The sequence below is a fragment of the Coffea eugenioides genome, chromosome 5 (genome assembly GCF_003713205.1).
Source record: "Coffea eugenioides isolate CCC68of chromosome 5, Ceug_1.0, whole genome shotgun sequence".
In the NCBI taxonomy this organism is placed as follows: Eukaryota; Viridiplantae; Streptophyta; class Magnoliopsida; order Gentianales; family Rubiaceae; genus Coffea; species Coffea eugenioides.
In genome coordinates this window covers 35,090,234-35,114,512 of record NC_040039.1, presented here as the reverse complement: position 1 = coordinate 35,114,512, position 24,279 = coordinate 35,090,234, and the positions used below count along the sequence as shown (strand labels likewise).

At 32.6% G+C, this 24,279-nt stretch overlaps 1 protein-coding gene across 1 annotated transcript; it reads left to right on the top strand.

Annotated features, from left to right (window-relative positions):
- The first annotated feature begins 1,162 nt into the window (after positions 1–1,162).
- Positions 1,163–15,697, top strand: LOC113771451 (lysM domain receptor-like kinase 3). The gene is made up of 11 exons (XM_027316029.1): positions 1,163–1,802; positions 4,137–4,169; positions 4,298–4,558; positions 5,530–5,723; positions 9,854–9,943; positions 11,033–11,126; positions 12,147–12,298; positions 12,379–12,470; positions 14,844–14,979; positions 15,250–15,348; positions 15,437–15,697. The coding sequence occupies exons 1-11, from the start codon at positions 1,163–1,165 to the stop codon at positions 15,695–15,697; spliced, it is 2,052 nt and encodes a 683-aa protein (XP_027171830.1).
- Positions 15,698–24,279: the final 8,582 nt, after the last annotated feature.

Here is a 24,279-nt window from a genome sequence, read left to right as displayed (position 1 = left end):
CTCGAGTAGGGGTGCATGATCAAATCGAGCTCGAGTACTCGATCTCGAGTCGAGTACTCGACTCAATATTGAGCTCGTGTTAAGGGTGCAGGATGAAATCGAGCTCGAGGACTCGAGTACTCGAGCTCGAGCTCGAGCTCGAATGGCACGCCGAGCTCAATCGAGTCGAGTTCGAGCCTATTTATGTTACTATCGAGTCGAGTTCGATTTTTATTTCTCGAGCTCGAGCTCGAGCTCTGGAGGTCAGCATCGAGCTCGATCTCGAGTATGTCACTACTCGAGCTCGACTCGGCTCGATTTCACCCCTAGTTTGTGCAAAGAGACCGTTGACTTAGTCAACGACCCGGCGGTCGAACCAGGTTAAACCGGAAACCCGGCCGGTTTTGGCCGGTTTTGTCACTAACCGATTTTGTGGAAAAATTATATTGCTATTGTTGGAACTCGAACTTCGGACCTCTGCCCCAACACTACCGCCTGCTTACCACCAAACTACTTCCATATATGTTGATATAGTAGCTTTATTATGATATATAAATGTTTTTTCAATTCTATCTTTTTTTCTCTAAAACAAATTTATTTGGAATCTTTTAATAAAAATTTATTACCCTCCAAACTCTATAAGTTATAAAATGGATTCCAAAAATAACATATTACATAATTCATTTAAAGACAAATATTATTTTTAATAATTTTTTACACTTAAAATTCATAAATAAGCTAGATAATTACACTAAATATAGATAAAATTTTACACTTGAAGTTTGGTATATTAATAAATAACTTTATATTTGATTGATTCTTATATGAATTAATTATTTTATAACAAATTAAATTAAATGAGCTTTTGTTATGGCATTATTTATTACAATTTATATCATATATCTTATATAAATAATTATGAAATATATTATTTAAATATATGTAGTGACCCCCCGGTTCAACCACTCACCCACCGGTTAAACCAATAACCCGTTGACCCACCTCCTTCGCCGGGTTCCTTCCCGGGTTGGGTTTAATAACTATGGATTAAACTAAATCAATTCAAATTGGCAAAAATCTATCACTCTCTCCTCCCTCTGCGTCCTCAAGAAGAAGCACCAGTAGCTGCAGCACCCCTCTTTCTCCAATCTCACATACTTTCAATCCAAATCCGAATTTCATGATGTTATTCTTCATCAAACCCAGAATAATTACAGCCCTTTTGCTCTTTCTCGTCGTCTCAATCTCCCTGCAAACTTGTCAGGTCAATTCCCAGTGCAGCAAAGGCTGTGACTTAGCTTTAGCCAGCTACAACGTCTGGCAAAACTTAAACCCCACCATAATCGCCCAACTTTTCAGCGTCCCAACTTCCACTCTCATCACCTGGAACCCGGTCAGCATCCCAGACGAGGATACAGTCCTTGAAGGGACGAGAGTAAACATCCCATTTCCTTGTGACTGCATCAATGGGAATTTGCTAGCTCATGTCTTCAATTGCAGTGTTTCATCGGGGGATACTTATGATATAATTGCTTCCCACTTTTACGCGAATTTAACGAGTACCACTTGGTTGCGGAGGTTTAATAGTTATCCAGAGAATAATATCCCAGATACTGGAGTTCTGAATGTTACTGTGAATTGTTCTTGCGGGAATAAGGCGATTTCCAAGGATTATGGGTTGTTCATAACTTGGCCGATAGAGGTTGGGGATACTTTGGAGTCTGTAGCTGCTGCTAATAATTTGAGTGCTGATTTGATCAGCAGGTATAATCCAACGGCAAATTTTACTGCTGGGAGTGGTCTGTTGTTCATCCCTGCAAAAGGTAAGCTTTTACAATTAGATGTTATCGAATTGGATTAATTTTATATACTCAGTCATGTGCAACATTTCTTTTTCCTGTGCAAATCCACAAATTGTTAATTTACTTGAGTGTTTAATTGTCCTTCCGTTGTAGCATCTACAAGTCATGGAAGGGAATCAAATTCAATTTCGGGCATTGTATCACATTGGCAAAACTCAATAAAACTTACTGGCTGAATAAGTTCAACTTGACTAAGAGATGGCATTGTACCAGACCCCCCCCCCCTCTCCCGCCCAAAAACAAAAAAAGAAACAAAAGAAAGAAAAGGACAATCGTCAGTCTTTTATCCATATAGTTTTAAATAAATCTTTTATATACTGTTAGTGTAAACTCATTTTATACTAATGGTCAAGTATTGTATGCCAACTCATTAATGAAGGTGCGTAACTTGTTGGGTAACTAAGTTTAGCTTCTTTCATTAATGAAAAATATAAGTGTTTTTTCTTTTTTATAAGTGGGAGGTCTTGAAAGATATAAGTGTGGCTTGAACGGTAGCGCATAAAAGCCTTGGAATGGCTAATTTGGATAGGAGATTTTTTGGGATAATATTTTAAAAAATATTATAGCTTTCTTTTGATGTGATATATGTGATATAAAAAGTGATTAAAAAACGTGTTTATGATACAAGCAATAATTTTCCAAAAGTATTAAATTACACAGAAATTAATTAAATAGAGTTAATACAAACAAAAAAAATCAATAATTTAATAAAATTAGAGCTTTATCTCAACTAAAACTATGAAAACTCATGAAACTAAAGAATCAATTTTGAGAAAAACCTACAAGTCTATCCATCCATTGCCTTTGTTTTCATGCTTTTACTCGCTAAATGTATTTACTTTTTCACTTTCTGCAATCTGTTTCCACTTATCTTGCATGGTGAATTGAAGTGAAAATCACTTGTCCCAATTCAAATCTCAAAATTCATGCCTTTGTAAATCCTCGAAATTTTCTTTCTCTACATCTAATTACAAAGATGCATATCTTTCCATAGCTTGAAGAGAAAGTTTTTTTTTCCCATACATGATCCATGATTTCATGCCTCCCTAGATCCAAAAATTTTTCCCAAAATTTTCTTAGTTTACATCAGTTCCTCCATATTGATAAAAAAATCTTTTATTCTTATTTTAATTATGAAACAATCATGGTTGAGATCTATTAGTGGTTTGGATAATGCAAAAGTCAAATAGAAGCTGTAGATGCTAGAAGGTAGGAAATTAGAAGAGAAGAACAAATCTTTTGCAGAATTATTCGTGAAATATACTAGGTTTATTTTTAGAAGTAGTTTATTAAAAATAAAATGATTTTGATAAAGTTGTAAACTGTCTATAACATCTATCTAAAGTGAATTTATACTGACAGTGTATATAAGATTTATTCTATATTTTTTAGTATTATATATTTGGAAGACTAAATTAAAAAATCTTCTCACTTTATATGACTAAATTGAAGTCTTTAATTTAAATAGAGATTTTGTATTAGGGACCAAATTGATACTTTCAGAGTATTTCAAAAGACCAAATAGAAACTTTTCCTCTGAAAAAAATAGAAACTTTTCCAATTTCACTCAATTAAATTGAGATTTTGGAGTTCAAAGGACTAATTGAAATTTACCAATGGCCAAACTGGGCTAGTTGACTTTATTTTATAGTCATATTATCTGGGTCCCAGACTTTTATTACTATAGGACAGAGCACCCGGTTTCTAGTTTGTGAATGTTCTATTTAATACCACATGTGAATGTTTGTTGTGTTGTCTAGTTTCTAAAGGTTGAAAATGACTTTACCGTAAAAATGTTAGAAACTACTACACCACACCATTTTGTAGAATTTAGTTTTACCGCATGCATGAATAAATATGTATCACAGATCCTGGTGCCAATGATGTGGAGGTTTAATAGAATGATGACAAATCTTAACAGGGGACATTTCAAGGGGAAAATGTTAACATTTCAGTGTACAAGTCATTGTGACTGGTATGTGAGATGATACGCATAAAGTGTACAAGGCAATTGATAGAATTACTATCTGATAATTCTATGATGTTTGATGTGCTAATATGAGATAGCCCATTATCTATTGAATACACATGGATCATAGAATATATTTTGTACTTTGTTTAGTTTATATGTAAATGTGTAGCTTGCTGCATTTCAATGTGTTAGACTTTTAGTACCATCTCAAATCATACTACCATATATTCTTGTTTGTCACTTGAAGAGTTGTAGCTGTAGTTCAATTCGTAATTTTACGGTGACTTCAAAATGTGCTACCTAAACATTCAACTGTTATGCAGATCTAAGTGGAAACTATCGGCTTCTGCGTCAAGGTAGCATTGAGGTTTTTGAACTAAACTTCAATATGTATATTTCCAAATATTTATCATGTTAAAATCAATTATAATTCCGAACACTTATTTTGTTAATTCAATATATTATTCCATATTATGCTGCACAGGTGGTTCAATCTTCTCATATTGGTTCATTTTACCTTTATTGATGTCCAATTACCGCATGTACTTGAGGATTGACGTTGGAATTTTTGACATCCTGGGTTTTGCTACCTTAGGATCAGGATTGTCAGGTGGAGCTATATCTGGGATATCTCTTGCAGTAGTTGGAGTGTTTTTTTTTGCAGCTTGCGGGTATCTTCTTGTTTACAGAAAGAGGAAGGCAGAGAAAATATCACTTAAAGATCAATTTGAGCAACCTGCTTCTGGTCTCTCTCTCTCTCTCTCTCTCTAAGTTTAATATAGTATCTAAGCTTTAATCTGCAAATTTAAGATGCCTTTTGAAATTATTGATGTACTTGTTACTGATTCTAATAGCAGAAGTGCTATGGTAATCGAAAAGTTGAGAAATGAGAAACTGGTTGCATAAGAAGGGCAAATACCTTGAAGATTATTTCATTCAAATTTTATTTTTGACTTGGAACTAATGGTGTAAGATAAAATCAATTAAGAACTGTTGGGCTTGTTATGAAAGAATGAGCTGGTAAGCTTGAATTCTCCATTTATTTATAGAGCATTTTCTTTTTCTTTCGTATTAAATCTTATGATTCACTTAATATTATCATTTTTAGACCACTCTGCTGCATAGGTTTCTTTCTGCAAAATGATGACAAACTTATTCCGTCAAACTATCTCAAGTAGAAAAAAATTACTGTTTCGGGTTTCTGTAATTTAATATGCTTGAGCCAGAAGTCATTTTAGCCAAACTGTGGAGCTTGCAAACGTGATGGAATTTCGTAGTCTGCACACACAGACCCTGCATGGATGTTGTGTAATTTTTTTACAGATTTTATTTCTTTTTTGCCATTTGCATGTCACGATCCTAGATTGAATGGGGCCAGACAGTTTTGGCAACTGTTATCTGATGCAAGTGACATCTAATTTTCTTTTTGTGGGGAGTATGATATAGCATAATTATGTGTTATATTCCCATGATAAGATATTCAGTCTTCTGAATTAGTTTCAATATTCTTTTACATTTGCTACACAAAATTGGAGAGCACGTATTTCATATTATTTAAATTCAACAGAGTGAGACGTGTACGCTTACTGAATTATGTTCACTAATTCAGAAGCATTTGCGTATTTTAAGTGTTTCTTTCCCGTACAGTATTCCCTCTATGCTGGTTGTATGACTCCATTGATCCTCTTCTTCTCTTCATTGGTTGAAACCCTGAAGATACTGCAGCTAAAGCTCCAGAGTCTGTTAATGATGCTAAAAGGGCTTCTTCAGGCCTTGGTGGAGTAGTTGTTGAGAGATCTTTTGAGTTCTCGTATGAAGAGCTTGCAATAGCTACTAAAGGTTTCAGTTTGGCTAATAAGATCGGCGAAGGCGGCTTTGGCTCTGTTTATTATGCTGAGCTTGGGGGCGAGGTTTGTTGATCTCTTTTTCTATACAGCAGCATAAGGAAAGATGAAATTGCTTGCACACATTCTTGTTCTTTCTTAGTTAAGGTCCTTGGTTACTGAATCAGAGTAAGATTTTTCACTTGATCTTGAATGGTAAGCTGTATGGGGAATGAGCCACCTTGAATTTGGCAAATGATGGGTGGACAGGTTCCCTTGAAGCTCCCCTGGAGGATAATCTGGTCATGTTCATTTGATTTCCCCATAAAAGCAAGTTGATTATATCAAAATAAAAAAAAGGGTAGAGTATGAAATCAGATCTTCTTTTTGCACCAGTTTGCTTTTTTATTTTTTTGCAATTTATTTTTCTTTGCCTTCAAATTTTTGTTATCATGCACATAGGACAGTAGAAGTCAGACCCATGCTAACCACTCTATCTCTAAAAGAGACTTATGGTGGAGCTTTTGATTCCTTAACATGAAATTTTGTTTATTTAAAGAATTCAGGATTTCTTTCTCATACATATCTGTTTACTAGAAGACAGGCTGAGATCCTATCTCCTTGACCTCCAACTGAAAGGGCTAGCTTCTTTTCTATCAGCCACATCATGCTGAATTTAGTGATGCCTTATTTCCCTAAAATTCACGCTCACAGCCCTAGTTGTTACAATATTTCTTTTGTTCTTTATTCATGAAATAGCACTCAGTTCATATCTTCTAGTTTGACAATTGACAAGCTTTAAAGAAAGGTCGAGTGGTAGTGATCAGTGAGCAGCTAGTTTCAACAATATGGAGGTTGAACTCCTTAACTATGTAAGGTCAATGATGATCAGTGACAATTTCTAACATGGAATCAGCATTTGCTAGCAGATGCCTTATGAGTTGCCCTATCCACCATTAGCATAAATAATTAGGGGTAAAACACCTCTGTGTCCCTTGGTTTTCCTGTTAGTTTTAAGCCTTTCAAGATTGGAAAACACCACATAATAGCTGCTTGATTTTTGTCTCAACATTCAACGAAGGGCAAACACTTGATTACAATCTCTCTCTCTCTCTCTCTCTCTCTTTATTTTTTCCATTTTCTCAATCTTCTCTAAATAGTTGCCGGTAGGAAAGGTGGGAAAAATGGAACGAGAACAGTAGTTGAGAAGCTAGATGGAAGGAGGCCTAGGATGGCGTGGAGTTGAGATGTGGGGAAGTGGGCTTTGGGCAGATGGAGGGGAGTGGGGAAAGTGGTGCTTGGTGATATGGTTCCAGCCACATGCAGGTGGATGTGGAATAGTGATCTGTTGAAGGCAGGAGATTAGTGTGGGAATGGAGTTCACCAGGCTTTGGGTTGTTTTTATTTGTGACACTTTCATAGGTTCGTTTGATAAAATTGAATCTGAATTCTGAAGTCTAAATTATGAAATCTGAATACTGAAACAATTAATTTGCTAAATTTTAATCACTGAAAAAAATATATGAATGTCTGAATTTTAATACTAATCTTATTTATACTATTTGATAAATATTTATAACTGAATGATTAATAAGTTTAATTTGACAATTTTGGCCTTATATCTTTTCATTCAAAAAAGAAATAGAACCTATGATTTAATTAGTTTAAAATTGTTAGGTATGAAAATGATAATATTTATTTTTAAATCAAATTAATATAAAAGATCAAATATATTATATGAGGAGTATGGAGAAGATGTGAAAATCATTAAAAAACAGAAACAAAAAATCGTTAGATAGAGAATATCAGGTTGTTTAATTAAATAAGAATTTTGAACATAATTAACAAATAAGGGTAGATTTGATAGATAATATAAGATAGTTAAAGTAATTCTATTGATTGTTATCAGAATTATGCATTCAGTTAGGATTTTTGTGCTGAAAAAAATAGCACTGCTTAACAAGTTCAGCGGATGGATTTTCATTTATCAAACACACAAAACATCTGAATGCCTGAAAAGGTTCAATTTTAGCACTTTTTTATGTTATCAAACAGACCCCTAGTATGCTGTTTATTCAGTTCTACAGAGTTGGGGATGGCATTAGGGGAGCAACTAGATTTTTTTTCCTTGGAATCGGACAATTGGTAGGGAGTAGGGGAGGTAGTAGGCGGACCACGTAAGGTGGAGGAGAGCATGCCATTAATAGGTATGATCCGTAAAGCAAAGACAAATGGCACGAATAGTTTTCAGTAACAACCGTTCTGAACAATATAACATTTTTTTTAATAAGGTGTAATTCTACGTGAATTACTTGTAAAATTTAACAATAGAGGCACAATTATTACATATGGGATCCACATAAATAATAACAAAATATCACACCTCAATTGTAAGTAGGCATATCAATGGGTCGGGTCTTATCCAAATCCAATCCAGACCCACAAATCTAATCCAGACCCAATATATTTGGGTAGGGTTTGGATTTAATTTCTCAAATCCAGACCCTACCCAGACCCAGACCTGATGAGAGAGTCGTGGGTGTGGGTAGGGTCTGGTTTTCCAGAATCGATATCCAAATCCAGACCCATATATATTTAATTAAATAATATATATTAGAAAATTTATAAAATAATATAATATTTTATGGCTATTGGATCAAATACAGTAAGATTTTATGGCATTCAAAATCTGCAATTAATGTTGCTGGTTTGACGATTAATGAGACTCGTGCCAAATTGTTTCTAGATGTTGTTGAAACATTAGTGACTACTGATGATTGGATTGAATGAAAGAAAAAATGAGTAAGTGTTTATAAATCTTCTTATGCTATTATTTATTCACCATCGGTCTTAATCAAAGGATTTTTATCTCATTCACTATTTTAGTGTTGGATTGCGAGACATCTGCCACCATTGAGGTTTAAATAAGCAAAAGAGGTACAAAATTACATTTTTTCAATAAAACTAAATATTTATATATGTTATGGTTGTTTTCTTTTTTAAAAACTAATCCTAGTTGTCATTGTAATTGATACAGACTTTATCAAGAAAAGGAGAAAAGGTAAAGGCAAATAAATGAAATATTGTGGATGCAGTTGAATCTTTAAAAATATATAGAAGTAGTCAATAATAATTCTTTCTTTGAGTTCAAAATATTGCATTCAATTTGTTGAATGTTAATTTTATTAGTTGAAAACAAAAATTGGATGATATTTCTATTATTTATGAACTCTATATATTTTTAATATATTTTTACTTTAGTAGTTTCAAAAAATACCCATGGATACCCATTGGATACCCAGATCCGTAAGGGTCTGGGTATGGATTTACTTTTTTAGACCCAAAAGGTCTGGATTTGGGTCTGGGTCTAACTAAATTAAATGGGTCTGGATCTGGATCAAAGGGATCCAACCCAGACCCTACCCATTGACATGCCTAGTTGTAAGGATGTATAAGAAGTTTACATAGAGTTATAAAACGTTCAAAAAATGTTACATTGTTCAGGAACGATTAATAGATCAACCATCCCTGCCCCATTCCTGCAAAGCAATACAAATTATTATTTTTCTTTTTTTTTGCTTTTTTGTTTTATGTCTCCAATGTTTATAGAAGAATAAGCATGCAAGACGCATTACACGATTTTCTTGTCTTTTAAAAGTGGCCCAATATATACATTAGCTGAGCCTTAAGATAGGTTATGGGCTATATGGTGTTTTACCTCATGTCATCCTAGATTGGCCGTGAGTAGTTGCTGACAAGATATTCTGTTGTAACATGGTAGCTGATTATTACGCTTTTTGACTGCCTAATTTTTGCATACATGTACTGCAACATGTAAAGAAAGAATGTTAAACTGGTAATATGAGCACCATGAAATTCTACTTCAGGACTAAACTTTTTTTTTTTTTTTCAAGATTGATGCGAACAAGGATCCATGTTTTTTGTTCATACTTGAGTAGCTTCGTCATGTTATTTAGAGAATTCTCGAATTATATCGAACATGTCTCTGAATTACTGAATTCCTACGCTTTTTCTAGCATTCTATTGTCAGTGGTACACAATTTAACATCTCATATATACCTATTCTGGTAACCCTTGCCTTATTTTTGTCCATTGTTGTACATGTGCCAAAACAAAGTTGGTTTTATTTCTTATTTTAGGTTTCTTTATGATAACTGCATGTATTATATTTTTCCTAACACCCAACTCTGGTGCAGAAAGCGGCAATCAAGAAAATGGACTTGAAAGCAAAAAGAGAATTTGTTGCTGAACTTAGGGTTTTAACACATGTACATCATCAGAACCTGGTAATAAACAATCTTATGCTTCTTGGATGTGTTTTACTTAGCTGTTGATTTTCTTATTTGTACGTGCAGAAATTATATCACTTTCACTCATGTAGTATTTATTTTAAGGGCAAATTACTACTTACCCCCCTATAGTTTAGTGCTTTATTGCATAACCCTCCTATAGTTTTAAAAGCTATACATAACCCCTCATAGTCTGGATTAAAGTGGCAAAGTGACAGAATTTGCAATCCATAACGGAGTCAACTAAGTTATCAAAAATATCCCTATATAAAGTTAAAAATTATTTATTAACCACAGGGGAGTTATGTATATATATTGAAAATCATAAAGCGGTTATATGTTAAGGCACTAAAGTATAAGGGGATTATATGGTAAAATATAAAATCATATGGGGTTAGAGTGTCATGCATATTACGTTTGTATGCATAAAACTTCATTTTAGTTTTTAAACAATGGTAATTTTGACATTTTCATAGATTCCATTACAGATAATCATTTCCGCCATTTTAACACTTTTATTCAAATTATGAGGGGGTTATATATAATTTTTAAAACTAGAGAGGGTTTATATGAACATTAGCTATACCACAAGGGGATAAAATGTAATTTGCTCTTATCTTAACATCCCGTCTACTCTCGATTTGAAAGATTTCAATACCATATGTTTTCTCCACTTCAGCATTTTGCATAGACTCTGTATTGAAACGCATGCATCTAACGGATTTCTTTTCCATCATGAGCTTTAATGAAGAAGGCAAACAATTCTCTGCAAATTCAGCTATCCGCTTATTTTCTCTTAATAAATCATAAGCACTAGAAGTAGTGCTATGGACTTTCCAAGAGTTTTGTGTATTTTCCTAGTCACAATTAGCTCATTCTAACTAGGAAAATACGCACGACTGTTGGTTTAAATGTTTGCTAAATTATACAGCAGTGATTCTGTTGCTTATGATTGATATAAACACACAGCACGATTGTTGTAAGGCCATATCTTAGACATGTGTTATTTTTTATTTGTCTTTTCAATATAAGCTGATAGTATTGGTGCTTTTGGCATTTGATACTAATCATTTGTGAGAAAAACAGGTGCGCTTAATTGGATATTGTGTGAAGGGTTCCCTTTTTCTTGTATATGAGTACATTGACAATGGAAACTTGAGCCAGCATCTTCGAGGATCAGGTAAGCTAGCAATTCGTATTTGAAGTCATGATCATTGTTTAAAGATAATTGCCACCATTCTAGCTAATTCTGACACGTTGTTTGTTATGCAAGAATTCCCACGGACTTGTTAAGTAGGCTGCATGGTTGGATCTGTGTTTCTCGTATTTTCATACTTGCACTATTTTTCTATGGAGTAGCAAAACCCCAAGGCAGGCCTTTGCAAAGCTGGATCTATCGCAAGTGCATGAGTCTTGAAAAGTTTCTGATTGAAGGGAGAAGAAGGGGGAAGGGAATGGGCAGGGGCTAGGTGGGAATGTATCTCTTGTTTTGTCATGAAATCAATTTGTCTGACTGGCATCATTTCCTATGACAAAAAGTCTGTCATATTTACAAATTTTTCCTTAATGTTTTGTCATTTTATTTCATCTGTAAACATCCATGCATTTTTTTAGGTCATTCACTATACGTGAATATCATAAAATAAACTGTACGTCACATTAGAGTTACAATCATAATCTGCCTTTATTCACATTGCCGCATTTCATTGTGGTTGATGCATTCTTTATGAGCTGTATTTGTACTCAAATTAGTACCTACATCTTAAGATAGAAGTAAGATGTTTTAGGTGTTTAGTGTTTCTTACTGACAAAATCACCTTTTTTTTTCATACTGTGGCTATATAAGTAAAGTTTGGCAGGAGCAGAATATGTCTATTAGATAACAAAAGTGTATTTGGTATGGTGCCAAATGTTAATTGTCAATACATGGCACAACCTAATAAACATAAGAAATTAAACGAGTTTCAAAATCAAGGGACCAGTAATGTCAATCTATAGTTATTATTCTACATCTTTATAAACTCATTCAGTTCCTTTTACCCGTCCATCTTGTTACTCACAATTTTTGGAATACATCATCAGTTTTTTTTTATTTTTCTAGCGTTCCTTATTGGAATCACAGGTTTGAAGCATGGTTGTGTAGAGATAGTAATTCTTCTTAGCAGTGTGAGTGTTTCTTAAGATATCTGGATTGTTCTAGGGTGCGACACACTGTCGTGGTCCAGCAGGGTGCAGATTGCAGTGGATTCAGCAAGAGGTCTTGAGTACATTCATGAGCATACTATTCCTGCCTACATCCACCGTGACATTAAATCAGCAAACATTTTGATAGATAAAGATTTTCGTGCCAAGGTAGTGTCACCTGGTCCTAGTTCTATGATGAATCATGTAAAGAATCTCCAAATTTATGGCTTAAATTGTTTGTTTTGCAGGTTGCAGATTTTGGTTTAGCAAAATTGGCTGAGGTCGGAGGTTCATCTTTGCAATCACATCTTGTGGGTACATTTGGCTACATGGCACCAGAGTAAGTTTTGATTAGTTAATTTAGTACTACTGTTAACGTAACTGTGTCATTGCTATGTCAATATTAGGTTTTGCAAAGAATTTGTAGTGAAATCTGTTACTTAAATGCTTGCAGATAATTTCTTTTTCAAGTTGAAATTCCTTGATCCTCAATTTCTAGATAATTTTAACTAAGTTTGGCGTATATTATGCTACATTGCAAATTGAACATATTTTACCCTGTTAAATCTATCTCTGGTGTTTCCTTATCTTATGAGTTCCCTTCCTAAGAAGAGTCCGAATTTCAAAGCCTATAGTGAAAAAATGTAACTGGTTTTCTATCCATGGCTTCTCTTGTTTGTTCAACTCTTCCCGGGAATTTCCAGTGCTAAGGAGCTGTGTATTCAAAATTCGAGGAGAATGAGAAAGTTTTGACATCTTTCTTTGTGTTAGTCACTCCCCAAGATCTAGTATCGTTTCAAGGTTTTGTCAGCTCTCGGAGGTGTGCAAATGTATTCCTTTCGCCCCACTATTTAGGCCTTCCTTGTTCTTTCCTGATGTGAAGGAAGAGAACAAGGCTAGGCTTAAAAAATATACTAGGGAGAATTTTTATAAGCTAGTCAGATGAAGACAGTAAAGTAGTTCTTCTTACATAGTCTCAAACATACAAGTTAATCACGTGCCATCACATCTGAAGTACTGTGACCTCATTCCTAGAACTGTCTCTGGGATTATGCAGTAGTTCTTCTTGAACTGAAATTTGAAATTGATTTTCAAACCTTGAAATTGGATAGGAGCAGAATTTGTTGGATTTGAATTAGCATGATTTAGTAACAACTAGTTACTAATTGATTAATGATAAGCACTATTGTCAAACAATAAAGAGATATTTGCTACTGTCACAATATGAAAATCACGCCAATTAACTCCCAACTACTATTGAGAACACAGAAATATGAAGTCCATTATGTGCTCTAATTCTGACTATTGTGATGTCCCAATTGCTGGGCAGCATGAACAGTTGCCCAAAACCCACTTTGTGCAATATAAAACTTTTTGCTGTAACTTGTTCCTCATTTCATCCTTCAAATTAGCTTTAAATACAGTATTCCTCTTCTGAGGACCTTCAAGAACTTCATTTTGATAAACAGCTCAAGGAGTTCCTGCACATAACCATTCACAGACGTGTTTCCTTGCTTCAAATAAAGCATCAATTAAAAGTCTAGCAGGACTGCAATCTATATGTCTAGGATTATAGAATCTGCCTTTAGAAACTTCGTGAAGTAAATAGTTTTGATTCCAGAATGATATAGTAGTAAAAGTAAGGAACCATTCCTTAGGACAATTGTTATCAGTCAAAACCTGACAACTAACGTTATCTTTGCAAAACATCACAATTAGCTCCATGTCTGCCACTAGTTGATTATATTTAATGACATGAACTAGTTTCCTATGTTAAATCACCAAGGCACATAAATAAAAACAAACTTCTCCATTATTGTCTAACTAGAAGAGTCCTAGTCCTTCAAGTAAATGTGCTAAAAATAGTGGAAGTAGGAAACTGGTTTAAGTGTCTACTTGGGACTTGGGATAGGTGTTAAGTTCAAATAGCTTGGGCCTGATCTGATAGATAATTTGTTGGGGTTTGAAATTCTCAATTAAACTCATTCGTCAAGCTGGAGAAATTTTTGGCACAAAAGTCTCCTTTTCTTTGGGTTGGTCCCTTGCTGCTTGTGCCTTTAGTTTCCAAGACCGGAATTGACTTGGTTTGGAGGACTGTAAAAAAAAAAAAAATCATTCTTATTAATGCCATAATAAAAGAATCTTGAAATTCATATGTTCTCTCCTTATGATGCTATAGACAGGCAGCCGTCGGATCCACTTTTTCGAGTTATGGACACTTAAGGCGAAGTGTATGCAATGTTCCATGATGTGCAGAACATAAGTCTCTGTTTTGGGCTCATACATTTTGCTTTTACTCAGGAAAAGTAATTAAAAGTACAGCAAAACTTTTTTGTTTATTTTCTTTTTAATGGATTGATTATAACCATTACTTGCTAATTGTCGATATGAAAATGATGCTATATATATCAGATTCAGGCCATATTTAAATTGTTAGGCATCAAAAGTGAAAGGGTTCCAGCTTCCTTGTATAGATTTTTTAATATGTCAAGATACAACTATTGCACCAGTCTGCCACACTGATCTTTGCATTTTTAATACCTCTATTGGCTATTGGATTCTCTATGATGCTTTTCACGTAGAGAAACAATAAGCCCCCCCTTTTTTTTCTCTCTAGAGCAAGCCAGTCACTTTTCATGGATGGAATTCTTGCTGGTTTTATCTGATGTACATGGCATGAAGCAATAACAACCTTCATTCTACTTTTGTGTAGGTATGCCAATTGTGGTACTGTTTCTCCTAAAGTTGATGTCTATGCCTTTGGTGTTATGCTTTATGAACTAATTTCAGCTAAGGCAGCTGTAGTTGATGGAGGCTCTACTACTGATACTAAGGGCCTTGTTGGTTTGGTAAGTTTATATGCATAAGGAGGCAAATTTGATTGCTATATGCACTAAAGTTGGATATTAAAAAAAAAAAAAAAAAAAGAAAGATTCTATGTTAAACTATATAAAACTCTTCATACCTACCTCCTTGACTTGAGAGATTTCCATATTTGTATCCGTAAACTCTTCAGAAATACGGATAGCTCCCAAGACTTTAAATTTACTTGGTGGCTATTTGTTGGCTTGTAAATTTCAGTTTCTGAGGACCTAATAATTTTGTTGCTCATATGACAGTTTGAACAAGTTCCCATAATACCGGATTCAAATGATGATCTTCGCAAACTGGTTGACCCGAGACTTGGGGATAATTACCCAATCGAATCAGTCAGCAAGGTAAAAATTAGTACATGACAACTTAAGCACTTGTCCTCTTGCAACTGTGTCTTTAGTTTCTTAAAGAAAACAATTCGGTTGATTGCAGATGTTTCAGCTAGCCAAACTTTGCACACATAAAAAACCTGAATCAAGGCCGAGCATGAGATCTGTTATCGTTGCATTAATGGCATTATCATCCCCCACAAAGGATTCTAAGATTTTTGTTCCTCATTTAGAAACTGAGATCTTGAAATACGAGTATTCTATGATCAAGTCTATGGAAACTGAAGTTCTGGGATCTGAGACTTTTACAGTTACATCTGTAGAATCTGAGGCTTATACAATAGAAGAAGGAATTGAGGATTAAATGGTAGCTGACGTGAACGAGATATGTGGCTGCTCAAATTTATTTTTTCATGAAGAAGAAAAATTTTAGAAGTGAAACCAATGACCTACGTTGGTAAAACAATTTTGCAAAACAATCCTCACCAGGTCTTGCAACTAATGTCTACAAGATAGAGGTGAGAATGTGCAATCACAATATCAAACTCACATTCATTCATGCAAGGGAAATAGATTGGAATTATTATATTCCAATGTGTTAAAGATGGTTCCAAATGAATACTTTATCCATAGAAGCAAGAAATATTTGCAATAATGTTATCATATGTATTGCTATCTCATTAGAAAAGTTACACTCATCAACTATTAGCAAATCTCCTACTCTCTCATAAGATGAAGGTATTTATTTCGTTCTATTTCTTGCCAACAAAATTGATTTTATGAACTTTCACAGATGGTATTTAATTAGGACGATCCTTAAATTATCCAGATTAATGTTTATATTCCCCATTGGCTTAGCTTAGACCATTTTTATTCAATAGCTTCTTTTTTAACCAGATTTTTAACTGATTAATTAAGATTGTTTTTACAATTTCCAACTAGTTGATTTGCTTAGAATGTTCTTTCTCAGTTGGATGTGATCCTTTTTCCACAATAATTTGGACCAGCATTGAGTCTTGCTCAATTACAGTACAAGATAACAACCAGATAGAATCTTAAACATATTGAACAAAATCTTTGTTTGGGTGCTTTTACTTTCAGTAGTTTGTATCTAAGATGTTTTTGCATTTAATTCCAATTAACGTTTTGGTAATATGAGGTTACTATATCAATTGGTTATGTTCGTCCATTCATGGCTAGTCATCCTGGATTCTTAAACATTTGCTTTAATTAAGCAAAGCATTTCCTACAAAAAAAAAAAAAATTAAGCAAAGCCTTACTTCTTCTTTTGTGGATTGTTTATAGTTAATTAGCTATAAAAGTAAATAAAATATACCAAAACTAATTAATAAAACGCCCTTAAAACACATAAAATATATGCTTATTAGTAACTAAAAATACATATTAGTTTAGTACTTTTTCCCTACCCTCATATCATTGAAAGCAATTTGTGCAAGTACTGTCATCAAAGATAATGATGAAGTTTTTATAGAAAGGCTTATATGCATTAAAAGTATCATAATTCGTGCTGGTACAAGAGTTAAAACTTATAAATAATTTCATTTTAGGAATAGAAAGTGATTTGTGCATTTGCACGAAAAAAGAAGAGAACAAGTCATCTTCTGGAGGAAAAGGATATCGATTCCCACTTATTATTCCATCATGAATTGCTATTAGGTTGTTTCACCCTGCTAAGATCCCTTTTCTTAGATAATTTTTGCATGTTTCAAAACTGATTTGGCATCAAAGTTCTCTGATTTTCCATTTAGAAATACTTAAATGCTTCTTGTCTTCAAGCATTGCAAGCGGTCCTCGTCAAGTTTCAATAACATGTGGAACACATGGAAAACTAGAAATAATGAAGTCTTTGTTTTTTGGAAATTAATCATTTATATCGATTATAAGAATGATAAGAATATTAATGGTCCATTTGGAGTTACGTAGTTTAATAAAAAGTACTTCACCAATAGATTTTTAAATAAAAACATTTATTAAGTGCTTAAATGTTTCTAAGTATATTGTTTGGATACATAACTCAATAGTAGTAATTGTATTGAATGATGTATAATTTGAAAATTTTTAAATATATTTATATCTTTATTTAATTCATAATATAGGATAAAATGATTAAATACGTTTTATTTTTTAAAACACAAAAGTACTAAATTTGATTTTTTGTTAAAAATGCTTTTAACACTGAAAACTTTACTCTTGATTTTATGAAATGGTGTTCACCAAAAGTTTCTAAAGTACTTTTATCACTCAAAAGCATATTGTTACCAAAAGCATCGCAACCCAAACAAAACTTCAGAAAGCAACCAAAATATTATGGATCTAAGGCCTCTATTCATGCCTATAGTACATACGAATTTTTTTTCAAGACATAGTACATACACCTTTGAAGAGGGTCAAAATTGAGATTTAGTTCTCAAGCATGATTATCTACTTTATTTTTTTTTATACCCTTTTTCCCTTTCCTGAGTCCTCGCTGCTCCAAACCTAGTAGTAGCCAACTTTGATCTTTGTCTATCAGACGGAAGTTCAACTCTTTGGTCACTAGCCTCCACGGCTAGTGGTTGACTAAACAAGAACTTTGAACTCAAAAAGAAAATAATTAAGTGATAATTTGGATGCCAATTGAATACAATTGCAAATATGTATAACAAAATGGAAATCGAAAAGTGAAAAGAAATCACGCTATGCTTAACATAAATTTTTGGTGCCCATATGGGATTTTTTTTTTGGGTGCCTATAGGGGATTTAAAGTCAATCTGTTTGACTTTACAAATCCAAGAAAAAATAAATGGCATGGTATTGTCCCTCGAATAAGGGTTAAGTAAGAACTAGGAGATGTATAATAATGCAGCAAATCTGAATAAGTTTTGGGAGCAATAGTTCTGATGTATTACTATCGAACTTTATGATATATACTAAAATTTTTTGTTTTTAACTTTATTAATGTTGTGCGTCGGATTTATGATGAACCAATTTACACCTTTGTAATTAAATCTATGTTTTTTTAGGCATAATTTAATCTATGTTTTGGAAGAAGAAGGATATCAATTCTCACTTATTTAATCCATCAAGAATAGCTGTCAGGCTTTTTCATCCTTTCTAAGGTCCCTTTTCTTTGATTATTGCATTTTACAGACTAATATATATGGCATCAACGTTAAATCTATGTTGTTTTCGGCTTCACACATGCCAAGTTTAAGTTTCATTAACATGTGATTATAAACATGAAAAGATTAAGAAACAATTTTTGTGAGGTTTCGTTTATTCTGAAAATTAATCTTTTATACAACCAAATTAATTTGGCCCTACGGTCCATAACCATTCCACATTACATATAAGTTTGATGAAGATAAAAAAGACATTTCCAACTAAAAGGAAAAAAAAAGTTTCTCTCACATAAATTAGCATTTTGAACCCCAAAATGATGATTAATTGATTATTTGAATGCCAATTGAAAAAAACTGTGAAATTAAATAATGGGAAAAAAATCCAAAAGGTTCATGTTACATTTTTTCTCAAAGTTTGGGCGACGTTTTATAACATGTTATCAGTACAAGTCTCTACTTCTGAGTAAAAATGAAACACGAGTTTTTAACTTGGGCGAAAGTGAAGCACGAATCTCTTCTTCGAATGATTGTTGAACACATTTTCGATTCTTAAACTCTCCTTTTGAGTACAAGTGCATACTGCTGAGCAATCACTAAACACAAATATATACTTTATGGTATCTTTGAGGTAATATTTCTTTTTTCTATTCTACTTATTTATCTTTATTATCGGGAGTATTACGGATATTAGATGTTAAAATACATTTTGATGCAACGAGTTCTGGAGACACTATTGTAGAAAATCAATTATGCTTGAGAATCCACGTGTCCTTTGAAATAATTAAAGAAACAAATTCAATTGCCTGAAGATGGTTGTTCTTTCAAAAGCTTAGTATGGTAAATTTACCTACGGTTGCAAGAACATAATTCTGTAATGTTCAGAATTACTTCTCAGTTAAAATTGTGTAAAAAAAATATTACTCACGAAATATGTTAAAAAAAATATTTTCCACACTTGATTCCTCGAAAATGCTCCTGTAGCAACAATGTCAAGAGAAAAATTTGAGAAGTATTCTGTGCTTATTGTAAATGAATACAACAATGAAAGCCAACCAACTAGCTCTAGTCCATTCTCAAAAATGAATTCGACTAAAATTCAACTTGTTAATTATGGTTATGGTCATGACTATGGTTTTAATAAAGATGTATCTCATCATGGTAAGATAAAAAATTACCACGTGAAGTGGAATGAGAATGATAAGGACAAGAAAATAAACATCTTGAAAATAAATGTCCCGAAATATATTTTACCAACCAAAATTATAAAACATCTTGACATGGTCAATTTCTTTAAACACTCTAAACGTGTATGATGATCGATTTGATTTATAATAGTAATACTTATATTTTCTTCTTGAAGAAATGGATACCAAATATTTGGGATCAAAGGATTATGGTGATGATATTTGTCTCACAAGAATTGTAGTGATGATGATATGTGTCTCATTAATAGTGTTACTATGCATACTATACTTAAAAATAAAAGATGTTTTTCTTATTGGAATTCATAAGTTGTAGTCCTAAAATTGATTGAAAACTCCGAAAGAGCCACTGCAGTATTTCTCCTCGAAGGAAAAAAAATTTGTCATAAATGAAGCATTACTCTCTCCCAAGTCTCGAAGAATTTATTAAATTTTAAAGATATCCACCAAAATGAACATCAAATCAAGGAATTAATGAGACAATAATAAATATCATGTTTAGAAATCAAGTGAGACAAATGTTGGTTATATCACAATAACCATTCGAGTGAGAAAGGGTTATCGATATAATTATTTTCATTCTCATTTGGTTCATAACTAATTCAAAATCATCACTCATTGTAAACTAGTGGTTTACTAATTTCAATGGATTTATGATTTGACAAAAAGTGAGAATTTACATGATTTAAGAGCTAATAAATGCTGATATATACCCCTTTATATTATATGTGGTTCTAACAGAAATTTGAAAATCTATGTTGGGTATAAATCATAGTTTACAATTAAACAGAAATTTGATGGGTGATCTATTTATTGAATAATTTATTGATGAACTACAATTCCCAACATTAGGGGGAAGAAATGATCGGTCAAAAAAGGACATCACTTAAAAAATATTATTGGATTTTCTTAATCCTTATACAAAATAATGTGAACTGAAAGTTCAAAAGATTATTCGTTTGCACAAAATTGCAAATCAATTGTCAAATATATTGACTCCAGAAGAATTATTAAAGCAAATATTCTTGCAGGAAATAATTTGATTAAAATTGATGTCCCTGAAAGATATATACAAGTGCTACAAATAAATTTAAGGTTGGTCTACCTAAATAGACATTTTGATTTCAAATATCTCTAAAAATTAAATAAATATCATGACAAAATTCAACTTCCTAAAGAGTCAACAAAGTTTACTCCTGAAGAGAATGAAATCATAAAAAATTTAAAGTGGGAATCTAAATGAATATAAATAAATATTTGTACATATAGCATAGCACTTGATATCATGGACGAAAATGAGGATCATGAAAATATATTGATTGATGAATGTCGATATAGAAATGATTGGCCAAAAGGGAAAGATACAATTCTATCAGCATCGAATTCATTGGCACAATAAAAAGTCTTTGGACCTATAGTCCAAAATACCCAAAAGGTGCAAAGCTAGTGGGCTATAAATAAAAATAAATAAAATTATGAGATATAAAGTAAGACTTGTAGTCCAAGGATCTTCACAAAGACTTGAATTTGATTATGACGATACGTATTCACTTGTAGTGGATGCGATCATATTTAGATATGTTGTATTCACCTGTAGTGGATGTGATCACATTTAGAATATCTTGTGAGTTAGCAGTGCATGAACAACTAGATATGTGTCTAATGAATATAGTTACTACTTATTTATATGGAAATCTTGATAATGATATTTACAAGAAAATTCCTAAAGGATTCAACATGCCTAAAGCACGTAAATCAAATTTTAAAGATATTTATTCTATTAAATTGTAAAAGTGTTTATATGAGTTTAAATAATCTGGACCTATGTAATATGACCATCTCGGTGAATGTTTAATTAAAGAAAGTTATACCAATGACTCAATATCTTCATGTATTTTTATAAAGAAAAATAGGTCAAATTGTATAATTATTGTAGTATGTGTTGATGATCTTAATTTGATTGGAATTCCTGAAGAGCTCCAAAAGGCTATTAAATATTTGCAAAAAAAGAATTTGAAATCAAGAATTTTGGAAACACTAAATTTTAGGGAAAATCGTTCAAAACGTCCCTCACATTTTGCAAAATAACTTTTTTTTATCCTTCGCTTTTAAAAGTATACTTTTACATCCCTTACAAATTCATATTAGTCAAATTTGGTTCCTATCTAGATTTTCAGCTGGTTTTTTTATCGGAATCCACCATGTGCCTTGCACATGATCATTTTTGAAGGGCAAAATTGTGAAATCAAAATTTACATAATCTGATTTATAGTCCCTCACATTTAACAAAATCAATTTTTTGTCCCTCATATTTCACAATTTCTGATAAATGCATATTTTATGTATTTTAAGTGTGTTTTATTAGTTAGTTTTGGTGTGTTTTATTTAGTTTTATAGCTAATTAACTAGAATTTTAGTAAAAATATGCATTTTATGATTTAAGTGGTAAAAATTGCATTTCTATGGATTTTAATGGTGAAAACTTCAAATTTTTGTAGATTTAATGATTCAATTATCAAATGGCATGAATTGAGAAGATAATTAGATGATTATTGATAATTTGAAGTGATAAAAAGAGAATATGAAGTGCAAAATGCTCAAAGGATGAAATGCAAGTTTTTTAATTTTGATATGTTGTGATATTTTGGCTATATCTTGAGTTACACGCATCAGATTGAGGTGATTCTTATACATGTTGAAGCTATGAGATAGATCTACATTTGGTATGAAGATATCAAAATCCAGTTCAATCGTTTTCCTTGTCGAAAAGTCGAAATATAGAAGTGCAATTTCATTGTCAAAAGCTGAAACAAAAGATTGACGAGTCGAGGGTATTTTGGTCATTTATTGGTGCAAAGAGCTCCAAATTGGATGATTCTTAATACATTGGAAAGCTAACGCAAAGGGTTACAACTTTAATGCTTTACAGAAGAGCTAGTTCAGCCTCTAACATAGAGAAAATATTAGTTGTAATTGGACAAAAAACAAAGCAAGGATGAATTCTGCCCAGAAAATGCAAACCTACAAAGGAGAAAACATGGGTAGGCAATACGCGACCTAAGGTCCAGTTTTCAAGTTGTGTATTCTTCATTTTTCTGTTGCAACTTGCTTTGCAACTTGTTCTTTGTTCACATAACTATTCCAGCTCATCTACAACTCATAATTTCGGCTATATTTGACCAAGAAGAGTGTGAAAACTTGGAGAACAACTCTTGGTGAGTTAAAAGCCAACTTTGCCAATCAAAAAACAACTCACTTTGAACTTGAATCTCTCTATAAATATATCCTTTGGAGACCATTTTCACAACTTTAGAAGGCTAGAAAAACTTCACAAAAATGTAATTTTCACTTGTTTTTCTTAGTTCATTAGTATAGTGTAGTTAGAGTAGTTTTTCCTTCTTATATTTGTAGTTAGATTTGGATGAAGATTAAGGAGCAAAGATGGAGAGGTTGATCTCATGTGACAAGGGTGATATCTCTTCTATTACTTTCTCTCTTGTATTGGATTTCATATTTAGTTATAATACAAATTTGGCTTTATGTTTTAACATGTGTTGCTAAAGTTTATGTCTAGAGTATGGATGAACTTTCTATATCTTGTTAGTGATGTTTACTTGATCATTTGGTGATATTATTTTGAACAAGTTATTTATCGTTTTTACTTTTCTAATCATGATTAACCAACTATTAATTGTGATAATCTAAAGGTGTTAAGTTTATAATGAGAATTAGAATTTAACACTAGTTCAAGGAAGTAATAAACCTATGGAGTTCATTCACGAAAGTGGAGGAGCATCTATATGGCTTAAATGACATGTTTCATGTAATTTCATAAAAGAAATGAACTTGTAGTTAATTTCATAACTACGAAAGTAGGTATAGTTTAATTACAAATATAGTTGATTCACTACGAAAGTAGGTTTCACATACATGAGGAAATTACGCCATAACTAATCAAGATAATAGCATTCACTTAACCGGTAACTTTATTTGCAAGAATAGTAAGCAATTCCTTACCTCTAGGAGCTTTTTATTGTATTTTTGTTACTTTTATAGTGTAGATCTAATTCCTTGTACTTGTAATAGTCTAAATAATAAAAGAGTTTGAAAATCACCGGTAATTGACAATCTTCCCTGTGGGATCAACACCTAATACCCCTATACTCAATAAACGATTCGTATACTTATGAAAAATCGTGTGTAGGGTATTTAGGATTTTATAAATGTAAAATTTGATTGTGGATGAACTAATTGATATATGTATACCTCGCACTTGTCAAGTTTTTGGCATCATTCTCAGGGAAGATTTGTCAATAGCGGTGCTAAGAACAACTTTATTAATTTAGATAATTTTTCGTGTTTTTGGTGTTTTTGTTAGGTCGCGTGTCTTGTTAAGTTTAGCGCTTTTTTGAATCTTTGTTTATATTCTTTGTATGTTTAGAGTCATCTATTCTTCTTGATTAAACGTATTTTTTGAATTATTTTGAAAACATGTTTAGGGGCTTAAGAAGAGTAGAAAATATGGGCAGACAATGCATGAGAAATGGAAATTCGGTAGCGAATGGTTACTACATGCAAAGTTCCTTGAATAGAGGTAACTATGAAATTACCGGAGGTATGTC

What these genes read in the sequence shown, in the direction of transcription:
- LOC113771451 (XM_027316029.1), top strand. Translation starts at nt 1,163, where the DNA reads ATGTTATTCTTCATCAAACCCAGAATAATTACAGCCCTTTTGCTCTTT. An exon ending in GTTGTTCATCCCTGCAAAAG is followed by an intron (nt 1,803 to 4,136) that starts GTAAGCTTTTAC and finishes ACTGTTATGCAG; the next exon opens with ATCTAAGTGGAAACTATCGG. An exon ending in ATGTACATCATCAGAACCTG is followed by an intron (nt 9,944 to 11,032) that starts GTAATAAACAAT and finishes TGAGAAAAACAG; the next exon opens with GTGCGCTTAATTGGATATTG.